Source organism: Pseudophryne corroboree, chromosome 2 (genome assembly GCF_028390025.1).
Source record: "Pseudophryne corroboree isolate aPseCor3 chromosome 2, aPseCor3.hap2, whole genome shotgun sequence".
Classification (NCBI taxonomy): Eukaryota; Metazoa; Chordata; class Amphibia; order Anura; family Myobatrachidae; genus Pseudophryne; species Pseudophryne corroboree.
Genome location: NC_086445.1, coordinates 1,015,986,255 through 1,016,008,515, shown reverse-complemented (window position 1 = coordinate 1,016,008,515; position 22,261 = coordinate 1,015,986,255). Strand labels below are relative to the sequence as shown.

The 22,261-nt window shown below is 45.2% G+C and overlaps 1 protein-coding gene across 1 annotated transcript in view; it reads right to left on the bottom strand.

The window, feature by feature from the left end:
• The window catches only part of LOC135029688 (uncharacterized), a 46,014-nt gene that overhangs the window by 1,403 nt on the left and 22,350 nt on the right, over positions 1-22,261 (bottom strand). The window contains exons 5-11 of the mRNA XM_063953872.1: positions 20,044-20,263; positions 16,875-17,015; positions 15,382-15,510; positions 14,278-14,415; positions 9,101-9,181; positions 4,984-5,096; positions 3,044-3,245 (exon numbers count right to left, since the gene is read on the bottom strand). Coding sequence (XP_063809942.1) covers positions 3,044-3,245; positions 4,984-5,096; positions 9,101-9,181; positions 14,278-14,415; positions 15,382-15,510; positions 16,875-17,015; positions 20,044-20,263 — 1,024 coding nt within the window. The remainder of the gene's footprint in view (positions 1-3,043; positions 3,246-4,983; positions 5,097-9,100; positions 9,182-14,277; positions 14,416-15,381; positions 15,511-16,874; positions 17,016-20,043; positions 20,264-22,261) is intronic.

The following is a 22,261-nucleotide window of genomic DNA, read 5'->3' as shown; positions in this document are numbered from 1 at the left end:
TCAGATTCCAGGTATTATCTTCTTGAAGGGGCTAGATAAATGAGAAGTTGAATTGATTAGTTGCTATGGGCAAGATCCCATCTTAAATAAAACTCCCATCTTAGTAAATTTACCTGTAACAGTCCAGGTTTTAGTGATATCCAGGTTTGAGCATAGGTGATTTACCGCACGCATTTTCTGCTGACTCAAAAATCCCAGGTTATTGCACATGAGCACACAAGAACCTGGGATTTTTGTCAGTGGAGACGGCTCCATCTGGATCCAGTGATTCGGAAATACTTTCCAGGGGCATATCAGGGTTTTACCAGGCGAACTGCAGTGGAAATGGGTTACCTAGGTTGTCAAACCCGGGACCTGCTTCCAGCACAGGGAGAGCTGCATTCAGGTGCAAGGAAATGATGTTATCTCCAAACGCCGGCACTGTACCCGTGCCCCGTGTGAGCGGCACCGATCCAGGAATAATCCGGATGAGTGCCGCAGTGGAAAAAGGGGTATGTCCCGGGTCTGAGCCAGTTTGGAACTATGTTCCAAATATCGGGTCGGATCCGGTTCAATGGAAAAGCTGTATCAATTAGCACCTCAGTTATTTTGATTAAACCATCTGTGCTGAAGCCTTGTAATCACTAAAACCTGCTCATAGCAACCAATCAGAATTTACTTAACATTTATCTAGCTGCTTCTAAGAAGATAATACAGTAGATAAAATCTGATTGGTTGCTATGGGCAACAGCACCAGTTCTAAAAAAAAAAAACTCCTTAGAAAATGTACCCCTTAGTGTGCCTTGAGGACCAAGGTTTGAAATGCCTCATCCAAACATTTAGTAAAGCTTGAGAACTTGTTACTGCAGTACCACTCTTGGCCAACAGATGGCAATGCAGAAAGGATCACACGCTCATGGGGGGTCATACCGAGTTGATCGCTAGCTGAAAATGCTATGCAGCAATGATGCAAAAAAAGGCACTTCTGTGCATGCGTATGCGGTGCAATGCGCACGCGCTACGTACTTTCACAAAGGCCGATGTAGTTTCACGCAAGGTCTAGCGAAGCTTTTCAGTCGCACTGCTGGCCGCAGAGTGGTTGACATGAAGTGGGCGTTTCTGGGTGTCAACTGACCGTTTTCCGGGAGTGTTCGAAAAAACGCAGGCGTGCCAGGAAAAACGCAGGCGTGGCTGGGCGAACGCAGGGCGTGTTTGTGACGTCAAATCCGGAACTGAACAGTCTGAAGTGATTGCAAGCACTGAGTAGGTCTGGAGCTACTCTGAAACTACACATTTTTTTTCTGAGTCGCTCTGCGAACCTTTCGTTTGCACTTCAGCTAAGCTAAAATACACTCCCAGAGGGCAGCGGCTTAGCGTTTGCACGGCTGCTAAAAACAGCTAGCGAGCGATCAACTCGGAATGACCCCCATAGTTTGTAGTGAGCTGTACTTTATTTTAGGGTGAGATGATTACCTATATGTTTTAGAGGTATTTTTAGGTTTTTGTCTCTATTACATGTGTACGCTGCATATATAGAAAGAGTAAAATGTGTCCGTTTTTTTGTATTATTTTATTTTTTAACTCGGTAATTATTATTGAGCATTCACCATTTGTGCCAAATAAAAATTACTTTGTCTCACTGTGCTATTTCCGTCACCTTTCACAAGCTTCACAATTGCAAAGTGCTACGGAATTTGCTGTGCTCCATAAGAAACTGTTAATAAGAAACTGCTCTGTATGTGGCAGACATGAGAACGGCCACCAGAGGGCAACAGTCACTGATAATCTGTTTTCCCCTTGAGTTTGCTAACTGTACTAAAGATAAATATTAGGAATATTATCAAATAAGCAGTTTTATGAGGTTGTGCTTGTTTTTACTTATTGATATGTGATCAGTTTTGGGTTTGTCATTTTTGGGATGGAAGTACAAAAATAGTTTGTTGCTCTATTAACATGACTTTTATTAGTGTGGTTATTAATGAAAGACACATTGAGCCATATTAGGAGCAATTTGTACCTTAGAAAAATCATGTAGCACTGCATGCGAGGCAGGTATAACGTGAATTGAGAGTTATAGTCAGGAAAGGGCGACACGTAGCAACTAGCTTAATTCTAAATACCAATGTAAAAACAAAGCTGTACAATAATTGTTTGCTACATGCAAAAACAGCTATTATTTGACCTACATGCAAAAACAATGTATGTACACAATTTGCATTGCAACATGGTGTGTTCCAGGAGCAAATTGCTCTTTACAGTTTTATATGTTTTTTTGCTCCTTTTTGTTTGTTTATTTATTCTGCATTGGGCCCATTACGCCAGCTTTGAAAAATGCAAAGTTAATATCAACTGCAACATTGGCATACATTTTTGGCCAATTTATAAATATCTGGGAAATAACCAACTTTCCTTTTTCAGGACGAATTTTCCCCAAATCACCTTTGTTGCATACTTGCCTATCCTCCCGGAACGGCCAGGACACTCCCAAAAATCGCGTGGTGCTTCTGGCCGCTGGGAAGAGTGGGCATGAGCCTTGAGCCAGCCCAAAGACACCACCCAGCAGCCCATTTGCCAAGGTCCCATGGCTAATGGCGTGTTTCGTGCTGAATTGCGCCATCGTAGCCACACTCCCCACTGTACAATGCCGGTAATCTTGGCCCCCTATGACTTGCCAGGCCCCTGCACTACCCCTCACATTATGTTTTTAGGTATTTGTGTGGGAAACCTTTGTCAGCCAAAGCCAAGTCGAAATCTCATTGGAAATAAGAGAAATTGAGGAATCTGTGAAAACACATTTGACCCATTTTCACCCCCTTAGGGCGTAATTTTGAAAAATCCCTGGTTAGTAGGGTGCTTACGCCATTATAGTAATATTGTCCCCTAATTTCATGTTTCTAGGTCCAGAGGTTTGGGCGGGGCGTTGATGAGTAAATCAGTCAGGACAGTTGTTTTTATATATTAAGATAACACTAACTGGCACTGATTTACCACTAACAGCACCAGTGCTTCCCCGGGATACATTCTGCAGCAGTGGAATGAAGACCCCGGAATGCTTGGTACTTACAGCCCATAACAGTGACTGAGACGTCTTTAGAGAGATATTGTTGAACACCACTCGTCAGTGCAGCCGTCAATGCCGAGTTACTAATCAGAGTCGATGAATTTGTCACAGACGTGAAATAGGCCTTCACACTGCCCGGCCTGAACCCGACCACAAATATCTGGAAGCTGCTCAGGTTCAGTTTCACTTTCACATAGTCAGTAATCTGCGGAGGAGAAAACAGGCAAAAATAAATATATACAGTCAGTACTTTATTTATTAACATTTACGTAGCACCAGCCTATTCTGTCGCGCTGTACAATTTGGCGATCATTCTGCTCTTTCAGTGTCCAGCAGGCCATCCTTTAATTCGGGAGTCTACCCCACCCCGGCCTGATCCCCACAACCCCTTTCCTGGACTTTCTGGGAGAACAGCCATCAATAATTAAGATGAGAATGGACAGTGAGAATATGTTAATGAGATGGCTGGATAAATAGTTTGCAGCAAGTCTGCTGCCCAGGCAGGGGTGTAGCCAGAACTTTTTGGGCCCCATAGCAACATTTTGAAGGGGCCCCTGTCCCAGTGCTTCTAGGGAGACACTTCTCTGCAGCAGTTGCTAATGTTATGCCCCATAGTAGTGCTCTAGTTTCTTTTATGAATCGCAGTAGTGCTTAAGTTCACCCTATGTCACATTTCAGAGCTGCCAGTACACATTATGCCGCACAGTACCCCCAATTCACATTATGATATATAGTGCTCCGTGTTCATACTGTGCATCATTACAGTGGCCCGGTTCATATTATATAACATTATAATGCCCTCCAGTTCATTGTATACCACACTACAATGAGCAGGTCCAGTGGCATACCTAGATATATTGCAGGCCCCAAGGAAAAAGTTTGATAGGACCCTTACATACCACCCAATGGCGACAAAAGTTTTATAACACACATACCTCCCAACTGTCCCGATTTTCGCGGGACAGTCCCGTTTTTTGGGGTCTGTCCCGCTGTCCCACCCGCGGGCCGCAGTGTCCCGCGGTGGAGGGGGGACAGTTGGGAGGCTCAGTCTCTCGCTGCCCTGCTTAGCAAAGCAGCGGTGAATAGATGCTGTGCGCATGCGCACAGCGTCTATTCATTGTAGACAGAGGGAGAGGGGGCATGCCAGTGGCTCACGGAGCGCTGGGCATGCCCCCTCAGTGACGAAATTGGGGGCGTGGCTCGCGATCGCGGGTCTTCCGCGAAGCCACGTCCCCCTTTTCATAGGCCACGCCCCCTTTTCGGGAACGCCCCTCTTTCAAGGAGGCCAAAGTTGGGAGGTATGAACACATGTAACTGTGACAGGGAAGGTGGGCCCTCTCAGCTCTGGCCCCATAGCAGCTGCACTCCCTGCACCTATGGTAGCTACACCCTGTATATAACACATGTAACTGTGACAGGGAAGGTGGCCCCTCTCAGCTCTGGGCTCCATAGCAGCTGCACTCCCTGCACCTATGGTAGCTACACCCTTTATATAACACATGTAACTGTGACAGGGAAGGTGGGCCCTCTCAGCTCTGGCCCCATAGCAGCTGCACTCCCTGCACCTATGGTAGCTACACCCTGTATATAACACATGTAACTGTGACAGGGAAGGTGGCCCCTCTCAGCTCTGGGCTCCATAGCAGCTGCACTCCCTGCACCTATGGTAGCTACACCCTTTATATAACACATGTAACTGTGACAGGGAAGGTGGCCCCTCTCAGCTCTGGGCCCCATAGCAGCTGCACTCCCTGCACCTATGTTAGCTACACCCTTGTGCCCAGGTGAGGCTACAATAGAACTGTGGTGCCCAGAATACAGTTTGACAAATTAGCTTATCACAAATCACTAGGAGATGAGCAACTGAACAATTGAATTGCTACTTTACAACTGAGCGATGAAATATTGAATTGCTACTTTAGTGTTGATGACACGTGACTTACATTGACTGTGAAGATTGATGACAGTTCCCCGTAGGATGCGCTGGAGGCGTTGTAAAGGTCTGCGGTGAAATTACGGTCTTTCATCAGAGCACTACATGGATACGCTTGTGTATCTGGAGACGGAAATAGAAGACGGTCATACCTGGTGATCTCTCGGACAATTTTTCCCCTTGCATGCTAGCATAGAGGAAGGCCTCACAGATAGCTGCTGCCTCTGGCAAACTGCACCACAATAAGTAACAATGCTGTACACAAATACCTCGCTGTCCTTACATAGCAGTTTGTATGATCCATTGTCCGTGTCTTTCACAGATATAGCAACAAATAACAGGGCTTGCTTTTGCTCTGTAACGTGCATTATAATTTAGGGTCAGGGTTCCAGGGGAGCATGTTGTAATACGTGATACATTACACCCATACCTCAGCACTGGGCAGTTCCACGGTCAGGACAATGGGGCATCTCCCTTTGCAATCTTCAACTTGTTTATTGTGGTCTACGTGTTAAGCGTGAACACCATTCTGCTCCTGATAGAGAGCCCAAGAAGCATGGGTCCACGTAGCTGGTTGTAGATATTATAATCTCTAGGTCTACTTGCATGCTCTGTTGTTCACCTCGGAGCAGTAGTGGACCTTTAACCCCCTTGCCCCAAGACAAGATCTCCTCCCCATCCAGTAGACCCCCCATGACGAGGAGGTCTTCTGCACAGTGTTGTCACCCAGTCCCTGTACTCTGCCCCATGCTGGTGCCCCCACCTCTCCATGCCTGGTCCCCGGAGGTGAATGTTTCTGTAGCCTCTGAGAGTTCTGCCACTGTCTCAGAGCACCAGGCCTATCCTCCTCATGTCATCCGATTCATGGACTTCGAAAACTCAAACACTTAAGGGGCATATTTATAACCACATGTTGAATGCAGTTGCGCAGTAATAAGATCGCCAGAATTCTCCAAGTGGAAATTAATATTTTTGTTCCACTTACATCTATCAGTCTTCAGGTGTCAGGCCAGTGTCAGACTGGGGGAATGAAGGGCCTCACCAGGGGGATGTAGTGGTAGGGGCCTGTGCTTAGAGACTTGGCTAACCATTAGCAAATGCAAGGTCTGGGCCCCTATGTATATATATATATATATATATATATATATATTTTTTTTTTTTTTTTTATATATATATATATATATATATATATACAGATAGAGCCACGCTAATCGTGGCTCTGTCTGTGTCTGGGTGCGCCAGGCAAGGCAGACCATTCATCAAAGGGAGCGTCTGTGTACGCTTGGAGGCGGGCCGAGGCGCAGGCACGCCTAGGCACGCCGCTCACCCCCACCTGCGATGTAGCCATGCTCAACGAGCGTGGCTCCAGCTGTGTGTATATATATATATATATATATATATATATATATATACTGTAAATCGTTAATACTGCTAGTGCATGCATGATAATACACCATAGTCCTGTGCAGTATAAGGTAACATATGTATAATTCAAGTGCACAGTCTGACTAGATTGCTTAGAAAAGAAACACACATCTCTCCATGTGTATGCCCCATAGCAATAGTGATGCGCTGCAAATCGCGTCATTTTAGCCCCTTCCCGCAGACCTGCGAATCGCAGCCTTTTTCGGATGTGGGGGTGGGGCTTGATGATGTCACAGCCCCACCCCACCCCCTGAAGTCTCCTGCAGCATCTCCTCTCCAGGCTTCTCCCGGAGAGGAGACATTAGAAGTAGGTAAGTATGGAGCAAAACCATGCTGCACTGCTGGGGGGGGCATTTGTAACATGTGCAGAGAGAGTTAGATTTGGGTGGGTTATTTTGTTTCTGTGCAGAGCAAATACTGGATGCTTTATTTTTACACTACAATTTAGATTTCAGTTTGAACACACCCCACCCAAATCTAACTCTCTCTGGGGGTCATTTTGAGTTGATCGCTAGCTGCCGTTGTTCGCTGTGTAGCGATCAGTGAAAAAAACGGCTAATCTGCGCATGCATATGCACCGCAATGCGCACGCACGTCGTACGGGTACGAAGTCCATTGTGGTTTTGCACTGGTTCTAGCGACGATTACAATCGCACAGCTGATCGCAAGGAGATTGACAGAAAGAGGGCGTTTATGGGTGTCAACTGACCGTTTTCTGGGAGTGTTTGGAAAAATGCAGGCGTGGTCGGGCGTTTGGTGGGCGGATATCTGACGTCATTACCGTGTCACACGTCGCAGCAATCATTGCACAGATTAACTAAGTACAGGGCTGGTCTTGTTTTGCACAAAATGTGTTTGCAGGCGCTCTGCTGCACAAACGTTCGCACTCCTGCAAAGCGTAAATACACTCCCCCGTGGGCGGCGACTATCCATTTGCGCGGCTGCTAAAAACTGCTAGCGAGCATTCAACTCGGAATGACCCCCTCAGCACCTTATATCTCCCCCCCTGCAGTACACAGGGCCCTCATTCCGAGTTGTTCGCTCGCTAGCTGCTTTTAGCAGCATTGCACACGCTAGGCCGCCGCCCTCTGGGAGTGTATCTTGGTTTAGCAGAATTGCGAACGAAAGATTAGCAGAACTGCTACTAAATAATTCTTTGCAGTTTCTGAGTAGCTCCAGACCTACTCCAAGACTACTCCTAGATTGCGATCAGCTCAGTCCGTTTAGTTCCTGGTTTGACGTCACAAACACGCCCTGCGTTCGGCCAGCCACTCCCCCGTTTCTCCAGCCACTCCCGCGTTTTTCCCTGACACGCCTGCGTTTTTTAGCCAAAGCCGGGAAAACGCTGAGTTGCCGGCCAGAAACGCCCCTTTCCTGTCAATCACTCACAGATCAGCAGTGCGACTGAAAAGCGCCACAGAAGCCACAGCAAAACTGCAAAGTTTTGTGTTAAATAACTAAGCGCATGCGCCCTGCGTGCCTTGCGCATGCACAATTTGCAACAAATCGCAGCATAGCGAAAATCGGCAACGAGCGAACAACTCGGAATGACCCCCATGGTTTTGCCCATTTGCTAACAAATTTGCTGCTGCGATCAGGTCCTTAGTACATAGACCCCTTACTTCTTTTTTGCATTCACACTTAAATGTACAGTATTTTAGTCTTGCTGTCTGCTAAGATCCACAGTCCTAGCCGTGTGCACAATGGGTCTGGGACTGAGGGTCGACAGCACAAAGGTCGACACACCTTAGGTCGACGCCAATTGGTCGACACGCCTTAGGTCGACATGGACAAAAGGTCGACATGGACAAACGGTCGACAGGAACAAGGTCGACATGGAAAAGGTCGACATGAGTTTTTCATGTTTTTTTGGTGTCTTTTTCTTCGTAGAGTGACCGGGAACCCCAATTAGTGCACCTTGTTCGCTCGCCATGCTTCGGGCATGGTGCCTTCGCTCTGCTACCGCTTCGCTCGGCACACTTTACCGTTCCAATCGTAGTCCACGTGGATCGTTAAGTATGAAAAGGTTCAAAAAAAGAAAAAAATCGTGAAAAAACTCATGTCGACCTTTTTTCCATGTCGACCTTGTTCCTGTCGACCTTTTGTCCATGTTGACCTAAGGTGTGTCGACCAATTGGCGTCGACCTAAGGTGTGTCGACCTTTGTGCTGTCGACCTGGAGTCCGGATACCGTGCACAATGCACATCTTTCCATCATGGTTTCACTTTCTTTTTCCCCATCTACAGTATTACTCTCTGGAAGATCTCCTCCTCTTCTTATGTTATCTGAAACTCCTGCAGTTTAACCTACTATATGGTTCCAGACATCTGCCTCTGCAATGGGGACATTGGGAAGTGATTCTGTACATTGCAACTGTGAGGTGTCACATTTCCACTGCTTGATACAGTATATCAACCTCCAAGACACGTAAAATATATGATGCAGTAGCTGACAGACTACTGTGGACTCCCGTCATCTGAAGATGGCGTTATCTACTGTCGATTCCTAGTCCAGAGCTTGGTAAATATCACACTTTAGCAGCCCCCCTTCTCCCCATGAGTTATGAAGCAACAGTAGGTTGCAAAGATACTGTAGGGGTGGTCCCCACAAAAAAACCCTGTTGCACCCTGCGTCTGAGTTATAGGGCCAACACTGCGCAGTACTGTATATTTCATATTTAATACGCTGATTGTCAGACTTACTTGCACATATGGTGTCTTTAGAATTTATACAGAAGGAACTTTGCGTACAGAATGACGGCGTGCTGTAACAGCTGACGGGGTCTGTAAAATAAATGAATACAAGTTCATTGATATATAACATATTTGTGGTCAGATGTACAAGATTGCCTAGCAGTTATTCTCCCAGTGACATACTCGTACGTTAGATAAAAGTTATTATCATCTGCCCCCCTGAGATCCTGTAATAAAATAAACGATGTATCTGACACCAAAAGAACGTTATTTCATTTATTTGTGTTTTATTCCGATTTCTATTGTTCTGTTGTGTTCCGGAATCAGTAAGCATTTATTAAGATTAGAGGCCAGCATGACTGGCCCAGTGGTCAGCATTGCTGCCTCTCAGCCCTGAGGTACATGAGCTCCATTCCTAACCTAGGCACTATCTGTGCAGGGTTTGTATGTTCTCTTCACGTTTCCTTTGTCTTTCTCTGGGTCAGGCCTGGCCAACCGGTGGCTCTCCAGCTGTTGTGAAAATACGAGTCCCAGCATGCCCTGCCACAGTTTTGCTATTAGGGAATGCTAAAACTGTGGCAGGGCATGCTGGGATGTGTAGTTCCACGGCAGCTGGAGAGCCACAGGTTCCAGCAGCTGTTAATAAATGAATAATTGCAGCAGTGAAAGAAATAGCCTCATGTTGCTTTTTGCATTGTTTTCTGCATTGTATTTTGCATTGTTTATAAAGTAATAATTATTATTTTATATTTAAATGTATTATGATAGTAACATGCCTTTACTACAGGAGCCTCAGACCAGTATATCCAGATACACTGTGAACAGCAGCCAGCCACAAGAAGGGCACCGCAAGCGGGTACAGGAGAGAATCTTTTGTAGTACTTGCCACAATTACAATTTGGGAGTAGCCCGGGGCATGCTGTGTCAATGTTGGATTAGACCTCAGTGCTAACAGATGAGTCACGGAAGGAGAAATATTTGCTTTGTTCCACAGGATTAAAGCCTTTGTGAAGTATTACAGTATGGGAGACACAATGATTTAGGCTCGGGGCCAGTGTGAGGAGGGACACTGTCTAGTGACTTGTGACCACTAATACCCCTTTTACACTCGCATGAAAATCCCGGGATATTGCACGTGAACGCGCATCATCCCGGGATTTTTGTCAGTGTGAAAGGGTACAGGGACAATTTCCCGGGTCGAGCATCCCGGGATTTCAACCCTGGTCTCGACCAGGGTTGGTCCCGGGACCGTCCCGGGAAGCTGGGTAGTGTGAAAGGGCCCGTCCCTGGATTCACTACCCGGGACTGTTAAAAGGCCTCCGATTGGAGCTTTCATGGGCTCAGAAAAGATGATGTCATCTTTCAGAGCCCTGGGGAGCGTCCTTGATGCGTGTGAGGAAGGCAGCATGGCGACCTGGACAGACCAGGAGGTTAGAGAGTTGCTGAGCATTAGGGGAGAGGAGGAAATAATGAGGCAGATCACAGGCACAGTTAAAGATGCAGTCATTTATAAAAACATCTCCAAGATGCTGGAAGCCAGGGGAATCATCCGCACACAGCAGCTGCTGTGACAAGCTGCATCATGCTGTCAGTGGCTGTATGAAACATCTGCAAAGCAGAAAGAATCATGAGCTCAGGCATACACACTGGTACTCTGTCGGCCATGACTGCAGCAATGGTGTGAGCAGGCACCACCCCTCCCTTTGTTGACTAGTGTGACCTCATCTATGTGAGTCAGAAAAGGCCATTTCTAATGACATGCATATGCATTTGCAGGGATATCCCGGGATCAGTGTAAAAGGGGCTGTCCCGGGTCGATCCCAGGTCTTAGTGCAGTGTGAAAGGGGTCAGTCCCGGGAAGGCATCCTGGGACGCATCCCGGGAAGCATCCCGGGAGTGACCCGGGAGTGCGAGTGTAAAAGGGGTATTAACTAAAGGTGCATACACACGGTCGGTGGGATTTTGACTATCTTCGATTTTTACTATGTGATTTGCCCTGAACTCCCCCAGAACCACCGATTTATTTTTGACTATTTGTACTTTCAATTTTGTGTATGTGCGATTTTGGCTAAGTGCCAATTTTGACCATACTTTGTACTAGAAAGTACACTAGATAATCAAGACTGACTTGCCTGCACACATACCCTCCAACTTGTTGGCAGGTACAGTACTGCCAAAAAGAGCTTTTTGACTCTCCAAATTAAAATTGAAAGTATAGGAATGGGGTCGTCAGGTCGTGACCACGCACCCTTTCCTAATTTGTACCGGTTTTTGGGGGTCATTGCAAGATGATCATAGCTGTGCTAAATTTAGCACAGCTACGATCATTCACACTGACATGCGGGGGGACGCCCAGCACAGGGCTAGTCCGCCCCACATGTCAGTGCCCCCCCCCCCCCCCCGCAAAAGTGCAAAGGCATCGCACAGCGGCGATACCTTTGCACTTCAAGAGTAGCTCCCGACCATTGTAGCTTTAGCGTGCTGGCCAGGAGCTACTCATCGCTCCCCGGCCCGCAGTGGCTGCGTGTGACGTCACGCAGCCACTGCGGCCCGCCCCCCCCCCCCTCCTGTTCGGTCCGGCCACGCCTGCGTTGGCCGGACCGCACCCACCAAACGCCGGCCAAATGCCGCCGTTCCGCACCCCCCTGCCCAGCAGAGGCGATCGTAGTGGCCCGACATGCGCAGTTCTGACCCGATCGCACCGCTGCGATAAACTGCAGCGTGCGATCGGGTCAGAATGACCCCCTTTATGTGTAAAATGTTGGAGGGTATGTGCACAGTCTTTCCTTGCGATCCCGATCCCACGGGAGCGTGCATTGGTATCTCATCGGTATAGCAAGCTGCCTAACACAGTGCGATTTGCAATAAATTCCTTGCAATTTTCACTATATAGTAAAATCGCAAGGATAAATCTCACCGTGTGTACACACCTTAACACTCGTTAAGCCTGGCTGAGCTGTCAAGCGGTCAGCAGACGTTTTTTTTCAGAGCCTCTGTGTGACCCCGAAATCGGACCCCCACCCCCCTCCCATGCCGCGTTGCTGCTCTAAAAACTCCCGCCGCTGTGTGCGGCTGCGCAGCTGCAATGCACCAACTGCGCTGTGAGCCGCATTGGCGGCAGGGTCTGAATGACCCTATCTCCATCCACTTTATCTCTGTCTAAGGGGAACATTTACTAAGCAGTGATAAGAGCAGAGAAGTGAGCCAGTGGAGAAGTTGCCCATGACAACCAATCAGCACTGAAGTAACATCTATAATTTGCATACTATAAAATGATACAGAGCTGCTGATTGGTTGATGGGGCAATTTCTCCACTGGCTCACTTCTCCGCTCTTATCACTGCTTAGTAAATGTCTCCCTTAGGCTTAGCAAATAGACCCCCTAGTACGCTACCATGGCCTGGTTTTTATAAAATGTGATGGAACTCACAAAAAACGGTTCAGACTCTCTTCTACCATTCCGTTAGCGCTGGTAAGAAGGTCTAAGCCATCATTTGGCTCATCAATATGAGTTACAGAAACGTGTATGAGTTGTAGTTTCGCGAATTTTCTCCAAAAACTACAACTCATGGTGAATTAGGCCGTACATTGGGGGTATGACTGCGTCTTAGGCAATCTCAGGCTCCAAAACTTCATACCGTTACCCCGACTTCGCCCTTATAAGCTATTTGTGCCCCTACTGATGCTTCTAGCTTTCATTTACATATTCCCAATGTTGCAGAACGTCATTACACGGTTGGGCCGATGTAATTGTATTGTTGGAATATAAACAATTAAAGTCTCAGGTTTTCACTCAGAGAATTAAAGTATTGTTATCTCAGCTTTCACAGCTAATCAGCTAAATCACTGGAAAGGTCGTTTAAATGCTTACACATGGCTTAACTCCTTAGAAATCCCCAGAGTGGGTAAAGGTCCTTGTATACCTGTAATTACCAGCGTCAGGAGATCTTTGGAAAACCCTTATTAAAGCTTAAAGCCCCGACCATAATGACATATTATAATTAATATATTATAATTAACTGATGTGTCCTAAAATGAAGTGTTTTCCGGCTAGGGGACGTTATTATGTTAGAGACTAAAGACAATTAATCTGCTTTTGTTCAATACACAAAAAAAAGTCTACATCCTATAACTTCTAGCCAATCAGCTTCTGCCTTACATTTAACAAGTTGTTTTGAAAAATGACAGTTAAGAGCTGATTGGTTGATACCGTATCGCTCACAATTGTATCTCTCTCCAAGCTTTGATAAATAAATACCCCCCTTTACTCCCAAGCGTAATATTATCTAATTCGCTGGTCCTGGCTGGTGTGATTCCAGCAATACGGCCGCCAGATTTAAAGCGGCAATTTGTTTTAAGGCAAGGCCAGGTTGTTTTTGCCTTAAAATAAATTGGCGCTTTAAATCTAGCGGCTATCTTGCCGTAATCGCGCTGGGTCCAGCAAAACGGATCTTATTGCACCTGGACTTTAGTCAGTGTCTAAATCAATATATATATATTACTAAGTAAACACTGAGACCTGCAGTCTCACTTACAGTAAGTTACTAATAGTGTTTAAATTGCAATATTGTTAGCTAGAGTAAATGATTGTTGTGCAATATTTTTAATATTAACTGTTGAAGTCATCACAAAGAGAAAAAAGTAAGCGTAGATTGGGGCGGAGTTGGGGTCTATATGGGGTGGGGATTATTTTATAACCATTATACATGTCTTGCATTGAAAGTAAGAGTTGACTTTATTTCAAATATTATACAAATGTATGAAAATTAAAGCAAGTTGCTGTAGAGAGTGAAGGCAGGACCTGATTAATGACTGTTTTAAGATAAAGGGGGTAATGTATCAAAACTTGGAGAGAGAGAGAGAGAGAGAGAGAGAGAGTACTAACCAATTAGCTCCTAACTGCCATGTTACAGGCTGTGTTTGAAAAATGACAGTTAGGAGCTGATCGGCTGGTACTTTATCTCTCTCCAAACTTTGATAAACCTCCCCCAAATGGTGTTTATAAAAACTGAGAATGAGGTAAAAGTAATTAATAATGCAGTTAGACAGGAGTAAGGGATATTTAAATAAATATGGGACTCGCACACAAACTGCAGCGGTAAATTCTGCAGGACAGACTCATTTAGGGTTTCACCACATATAGTTACTGTCCGGGGAAACGCGAGCGGACCCAGTGAATGCACTCACCTAGACAGTTCTGGCCAGGATTAGTAGAGTTCAGATCCATTGATCCCGGGTAGCACTGACACTGATAACTTCCGATGGTGTTGGTACAGTTTGCCAGCTGGGAGCACGTGTATGGATTGGCTGTGCATTCGTCAATATCTGCAAGTAGTACAATGAACCAATGTGACATAGAAATAAAATACAACACTGACTAAGTCAATAAAATAATGTGTCAAAGCATTATTCAATGTGTCTTCGTATTAATGGGAAACAACTGTACAATTGTAATTATTTTACCCATTCATTATAACTGTCATAATTATGTGCTGGCCGTGATATGTGGTATTGCACATTCCTACGAATTGTTATGTGTAATTTGTCATTAATAGATTCTCTCTCTATATGGGGTACATTTACTAAGGTGGGAGTTTTTTTTTAGAACGGCGATGTTGCTCGTAGCAACCAATCATATTTTATTAACATTAATCTAGCTGCTTCTAGAAGATAATAGCTAGATTCTGATTGGTTGCTAGGGGCAACATCACCAGTTCTAAAAAAACTGCCACCTTAGTAAATTTACCTCTCGCTCTCTCTCTCTCTCTCTCTCTCTATATATATATATATTATATATATATTTATACATACATATATATATATATATATATGTACATACACATACAGTATATATATATATATATATATATATATATATATACATAATACAGTATATATATATATATAAACAGTATACATATATAAATAAACAGTATATATATATATATATATATATATATAACAGTTACCAGCACGTCAAAATGACAGAGTAACATAACAGTCAGCGCCAGCGGCTATGCGTGGCTGAACAAAGTAACATTTGAATTGCTGTCAGGCGCCATCTAGTGGCCACCGGCGCCCAATACACTTGCATACCCCCCATAGAGGTGAGGAGTAGCGTTATGAAATCTATTTTTATATATTTATTATATCTATGTATCTATCTAATCTCGGTCATTTATGATACTAAAGTTTCATATTAAAAAATAAAAAACCCTACATTTTAGGCGCTATGGTCACTGGACGCAGCTGCTCTCATAGCCAAGGCAGGGACTTTGCGGCTGTACTCACCTGTGCAGTTATGTCCTTGGTTAGCGATGTTTTGATCTTGCATTCCCGGATTGCACATGCACTGATAGCCTCCAATGGTGTTTGTGCAGGTGGCATATAGTGAGCAGGTTGTGTTACTGGCACATTGATCTACATTTGCAGAGACAGGACATGACAGGTAATTACACTCAGGTGTGTGATAGTGTTGTGGCACTTGTACTGTGTACACGACAGGACAGAGCATTAAACTACTGTATGCCACTTCTAGAGAGTGGAGAATGTGAGCTGCCATAGCAATTAATCAGCTTCTTCTTATTTTATAAAATGTACTTGATAAATGATAAATGCTAGCTAGAAGCTAAGTAATTGGTTGCTAAGGGCCCATTTATCAACAAGTGATAAAATAAAATGCGTTGTAAATGATAAAACTCATTGCGTATGATCAATGGTGCGCCAGCCAATCAGCTCCCCACTGTTATCTGTTCCGCTCCTGTCAAGTGTTTAAAAAATGACAGTTGGGAGCTGATTGGCTGGAGCACCGTTTACCATATGCAAGAGGTTTTATCATTCACAATCAGTTTTATCACTTGTTGATAAATGGGCACTTTAGGGGGACATGTACTAAGCAGTGATAAGAGTGGGGAAGTGAGCCTGTGGAGAAGTTGCCCATGGCAACCAATCAGCTGCTCTGTACAATTGTATAGTATGCAAATTATAAATGTTACTTCAATGCTGATTGGTTGCCATTAGTAACTTCTCCACTGGCTCACTTCTCCACACTTTTCACTGCTTCATAAATAGACTCTCTTATTTCACAAACCATAGACTTTTGAGGCAGCGATGTCTGTTTAATTGTGAACTGTACATTGGGTCCCGCAAGGCAAAAAATGGTCATTTTCTAGGTGCTTATCAGTTTTTACAGGGTGGCACAATTAGAGGCTGCTGCAGAAGTGGCCGCAATTATATCCCCAAATGACAGGCATAGTTGGTGGTCACTAAAGAAAAACCTGTTACTGCGTGCGTATGTAAAGTGGCAGCTCACTTAAGATGTGCGCTGATCGGTAGCGGTAGTACATACCAATCAGCTCCTAATTGTCATTTTTCAAACTCAGCCTATAACATGGCAGTTAGGAGCTGATTGGCTGGAACTTTATCACCGTCCACTTTATCTCCAAATATGACTGCGTGTATTAGATACAATCTTGGAGACCTGTATAAAAATAACAATCAGTGTCTTATACTATAGGGAAGATTTATCAAATGTTTGGAGATAAAGTGTAGAGAGATACAGCACCAACCAATCAGCTCCTAAATGCCATGTTACAGTCTGTGCTTGAAAAATGACAGGAGTTGGTTGATGGGTACTTTATCTCTCTCCAAACTTTAATAAGTCTCCCCCCTAATATACTTATAATTTACAGTGTGTGTGTGTGTGTGTGCGTGCGTGCGTGCGTGCGTGCGTGCGTGTGTGTGTGGGGGGTACATTTTCCCGTATATAAATCAATCGTGCTTACCTACTGCACACATTCTTCCTGCAGCATCTGGGCTGTTATCCACAAACCCTGGCAGGCATTTGCATGTATATGATCCGCCCACTGGCGTACAGGTGGCGTTTAGAGAGCATCCATTTTGCCCGGAAGCGCAGCTGTTTTGTGCTGCAAATAAAATAGATATTTGTTTTGTACAGAAGATACAGTGATAAAGCATACCTCATGTCATCTCCATGACCGGACTCCACATACATACATACATACATACATACATACATACATACATACATACATACATACAGTGGACCCGCACCTTAGAACAGGCTGTGCTGTCACAATGTTTTAAATCATTTTGTGCATTAAACACAATGTGTGTACAACGAGCCGTCAGACAGCAAAGGTGTCACTATCTCAGTCACGCTCAAAGAATTCGGTTCTTCGGAATATTCCGTATTTCGGAAATTTTGGTCTCTGTCAGGCCCTGAACCTCTGTGCCCTAAGTAACTGCCTCAGGCCCTGTGTGGCTATAACAGAGCACGGACTATGATTACTCCTGTGTAACAGGACATACTGTATAATTACTAAATCCCTCACAACAGGTTTCTCTGTACAAGTAAAACCAAACCAACAAGAAATGTCTGAACCAGTTTCCTACGTCATTTTATTTATTGGTCCGGCCGTCTTCCTGCGGCGTTTAGTAATTATATTGCATTGTGTTTCTGGTTTACCTCTCTATGGGGTATATTTACTAAGGTGCAGGTTTATAGAAGTGGAGAGGTTGCCTATAGCGACTGACCAGATTCTACTTATAAGTTATCTAGCACCATCTAGAAAATAATAGCTGGAATCCGATTGGTTGCTATGTGCAACAGCTCCACTTCTGTTAAACCACACCTTAGTAAATCTACCCCTATATGTACAGAAAGACAGCTCTCCTTAGGTGGAACATGCTCTGCAGTATATACAGATGTAGTCACTGGGGGACTTTCAATCCTCTGCAATGTGCAGCCGTGGCGCTGCGCGGTAGAATATGGTGCTTCAACATTGTTTAGTCTCCTGCGCCCCTCTATGGGGTGCCAGAGAAAATTTGCCATATTAAATGCATTCCCCCGATCGTTACGGTAGCACCTCAGGCCATCGATTATAATTAGAGTAAATTAAAGCCATCTGAAGAAATTAGAGTTTTGTACACTTAAGAATAACTTTAAAAATGCCGGGAATAGGTATATCCTATGCATTTGCAGATTAAAAAGCAGACCCTTATTTTCCATCTTGTTTTGTATTTTTTAATGCACAATGAAAGTCTTCATATGCCATGAACAAAGTTATTAGAATTTTTTATAGGTCGTACAGGGGCTGCGGTTGCTCTTGGAAACAGCGGGACTTTAATATTTGTGGGTGTTCCCTGAACTGAAGTGTTTTTGCGGAATATCCTGCAAATATTGATCCAGATTTATCAAGCCTTGGAGAGTGATAAATTGTGCGGTGATACGGCTGTGGCTGTGATCCTCATTCAGCTTCAGTTGCAGTTTTGCGATTTTAGCAAAACTACAACTGGCTGCGATCGTATTCCGGGGGCCGCCCAGCACAGCGCAAGCATGCAAATACCCAGCAGCGATGCAATCGCAATTGAATTGCGATTGCATAGCTGATTTGTAGATGCCCCCCTGCCTCCACAGCCAGGCAGCGAAGGCAGGCGCAGCACTGCTATTTTTTTAACCGTTGCGGCAGCATGTGACATCACACCGCCGCCCTAGTAACGCTCCGGACATGCCTCCATTTTCAAGAGAACGCCCCCCCGCCCCTCCAATACCTCGAAACTGGCCACCCAATGCCCTCAGCTGTCTACCATACTGCGGCCGTATGCTCCCGGGATGCGACCGCAATATGACAGCATGTGCATGCGCATTGTCACCGATGTGCATGTACAGTAAAGCACGGGTCGGGAGTATGCAAACGCAACACATATCTCACCCATGCTGAATAAGGCCCTGTGTTTGAAAAATGACAGCTAGGAGCTGATTGGTTGGTACTTTATCACCGTGAAATTTATCACTCTCCAAGGCTTGATAAATCTGAGCCATTATTTGATAAATAGACTACAGAGGGGGACATTTACTAAGCAGTGATAAGAGCGGAGAAGTCAGCCAGTGGAGAAGTTGCCCCATCAACCAATCAGCAGCTCTGTATCATTTTATAGTATGCAAATTATAGATGTTACTGCAGTGCTGATTGGTTGCCATGGGCAACTTCTCCACTGGCTCACTTCTCTGCTCTTATCACTGCTTAGTAAATGTCCCCCTAAGTAACAACATAAAATAGGAGAAATATTGTAACTATGGTGGTTATTCAGGTTTTTTAGCAAACCAAAAAAAGCAAACTAATGGGCAATACATGGGGGTCATTCCGAGTTGATCTCTAGCTGCCGTTGTTTGCAGCGCAGCGATTAGGCTAAAAAATGGCATTTCTGCGCATGCGTATGCCCCGCAATGCGCACGCGCGACGTACAGGTACAAAGCCCGTTGTGGTTGTGCACAGGTTCTAGCGAAGTTTTCAGTCGCACTGACGGCCGCAAGAAGATTGACAGGAAAGGGGCGTTTCTGGGTGTCAACTGACCGTTTCAGGGAGTGTTTGCAAAAATGCAGGCATGGCTGGGCGTTCGCTGGGCGGGTGTATGACGTCAAATCCGGACACCAATAGGCTGAAGTGATCGCAAGCGCTGGATAGGTTCAGAGGTACTCAGAAACTGCACAAACTGTTTTTGTAGAGCTCGGCTGCACATGCGTTCGCACTTCTGCTAAGCTAAAATACACTCCCCAGTGGGCGACGGCATAGCGTTTGCACGGCTGCTAAAACTAGCCAGTGAGTGATCAACTTGGAATGACCCCCCATGTGCACTGCAGGTGGGACAGATATAACATGTGCAGAGAGAGTTAGATTTGGGTGGGTTACATTGTTTCTGTGTAGGGTAAATACTGGCTGCTTTATTTTTACACTGCAATTTAGATTTCAGTTTGAATACACCCCACACAAATCTAACTCTCTCTGCACATGTTACATCTGCCCCACCTGCATTGCAGTATGGTTTTGGCCATTAGTGTGCTTTTTAGGTTGGCTAACAAACCTGAATAACCCCCTATATAATACATTACATCGACACTTTCTAAACGACTTCCTGGCAGGCAATACATACTTCTGAAACTGTATGATGATGGCTCTATCACGAGGGCTGTGCTTTGATTTAGCGCATCGAAGAACGTTGTATTCACAGTCTCCATAGTAAAATTATACGCAACATTGGTGATAATGTCGTAATCCATGATGACACTGCCACTCCTCAGGGTTATTATAACAACGCGCATCTGGCCAGATCTCAGCAGGTTTTGCCAAAAAGTGGTGAGCAATTTTAGTAACTAGAAAGTAGATAAAAGAGTAACAAAGGTTAGGACAGGAACCTGACAATGATACACATATTCTGCAGCACAACTCACTGAAGTATAATAACATCCGACAAGCAACACTGCGCATACATCCAGGTAGCGGGTGCACAAAATCAGAGTTGCAATTGGGGGACACTGCCCAGGAGACGCACGGCATCGGAAAAGTTTTGAAAATGTAGAGGGCGTTTCCGGGCGGAACTGTAGCTAGCCGGCGACCATGCTGACACCTGGAACCGATCCAGCTCATTAGAGTGTCACGGGAGGGTGTGGTTCATAGGATCGACCACACTTATGTCAACAATGTCTAGGTCGACCACTACTGGACGAAAGTGACTAAGTCGACACCTAAAATGTGTTGAATTAAGTATTAGGTCGGCATGACAAAAGGTCGACATGAGTTTAAAAAAAATAATTGGTGTCTTTTTCTTTGTAGAGTGACCGGGAACCCCATATGTGCATCGTGTCCTCTCGCGTGGCTCGCTTCTCTCGCCATGCTTCGGGCAAGGTGCCTCGCTACGCTACCCCTGCATTCGGCACAGGTTACTGTTCCCAATCGTAGTCCACGGGGTTCGTAAAGTATGAAAAAGGTTCAATAACTAAAAAAATTGTGAAAAACTCATGTCGACCTTTTGTCATGTCGACCTAGTACATGTTGACCTAGTGTAGTGACCACGGCAACCTAGAAATCATGTCGACACAATGCATGTCGACTAATAGTGGTCCACCTAATGACTGTCATCCTAAGTGCAGTCGACCTAGAGACCGGATACCGTCATGGGAGTGTGGTGGATGTGAAAGCCGACCCCTGGGCCTATGCAGACGCAGATGGTGCAGAGGTTTCCGGCGGATCGTTTGCACTCAGCATGGTGCTGATACAAATAACGGCTGCGGGCTTCCACATGCCGGCGCACAGATATTCGGCAGACAGGAGAGGATTCTTAAATAACGAAATAAGTAAGATGTACATAACAGGGGCTGACTCAGAAAACGGCCCATAGCCCAAATCCAGTAGGAGAAAGAAAACGTTTTTCCGCACCTTTGTAAATATGTTTGTTATCTCAGGGAATAATGGTCTTTCAACCGGACATCTACGTCCATATATTTGACCATCAATATTAGGTGCTACCCTCCAATTATCAAATAGACTAAAATATAAAGGGAGAAAGAAATTGGATTTCAGGTCGGTGCACATGGGGGGTCATTCCGAGTTGTTCGCTCGCTGATGTTTTTAGCAGAATTGCGATCAGGCTAAAAACCGGCAATTCTGCGCAAAACTATGCAATTTTACACAGGGCTCTGCGACGCTTTTCAGTCGCTCTGCTGATCGGTGAGTGATTGACAGGAAGTGGGTGTTTCTGGGTGGTAACTGGCCGTTTTCCGGGAGTGTGCTAAAAAAACGCAGGCATGCCAGATGAAAATGCAGGAGTGGCTGGGGAAACGGGGGAGTGGCTGGCCGAACGCAGGGCGTGTTTGTGACGTCAAAACAGGAACCAAACAGTCTGCAGTGATCACAGTCTAGGAGTAGGTCTGGAGCTACTCAGAAACTGCAGGGAAATACTTAATAGCAGAATTGCTAATCTTTCGTTAGCAATTCTGCTAAGATAAGATACACTCCCAGAGGGCGGCGGCCTAGTGTGTGCAATGCTGCTAAAAGCAGCTAGCGAGCGATCAACTCGGAATGAGGGCCACTGTCCCTTTAATTACTATTTAAAATACAATTTTATAACTGCACATTTTTTAAAAAAGTTGCGACATTCCCACTGGCGTGCACAGCACATTTTATCAGGGGGTGCACCATCGGAGGGGTGTGTCTAGCACTGCCTTTTGGGCGTGTTTAGCACCATCTATTGATGGTCAACACATATAAAATATCCACCTTTGTACCAATCCTAATAAAGCAAATACATTGTCAGATGTTGTGGTGTGCACCAAACAATCACCCCTGATGGAACTCACTGCAATTACCCTGCT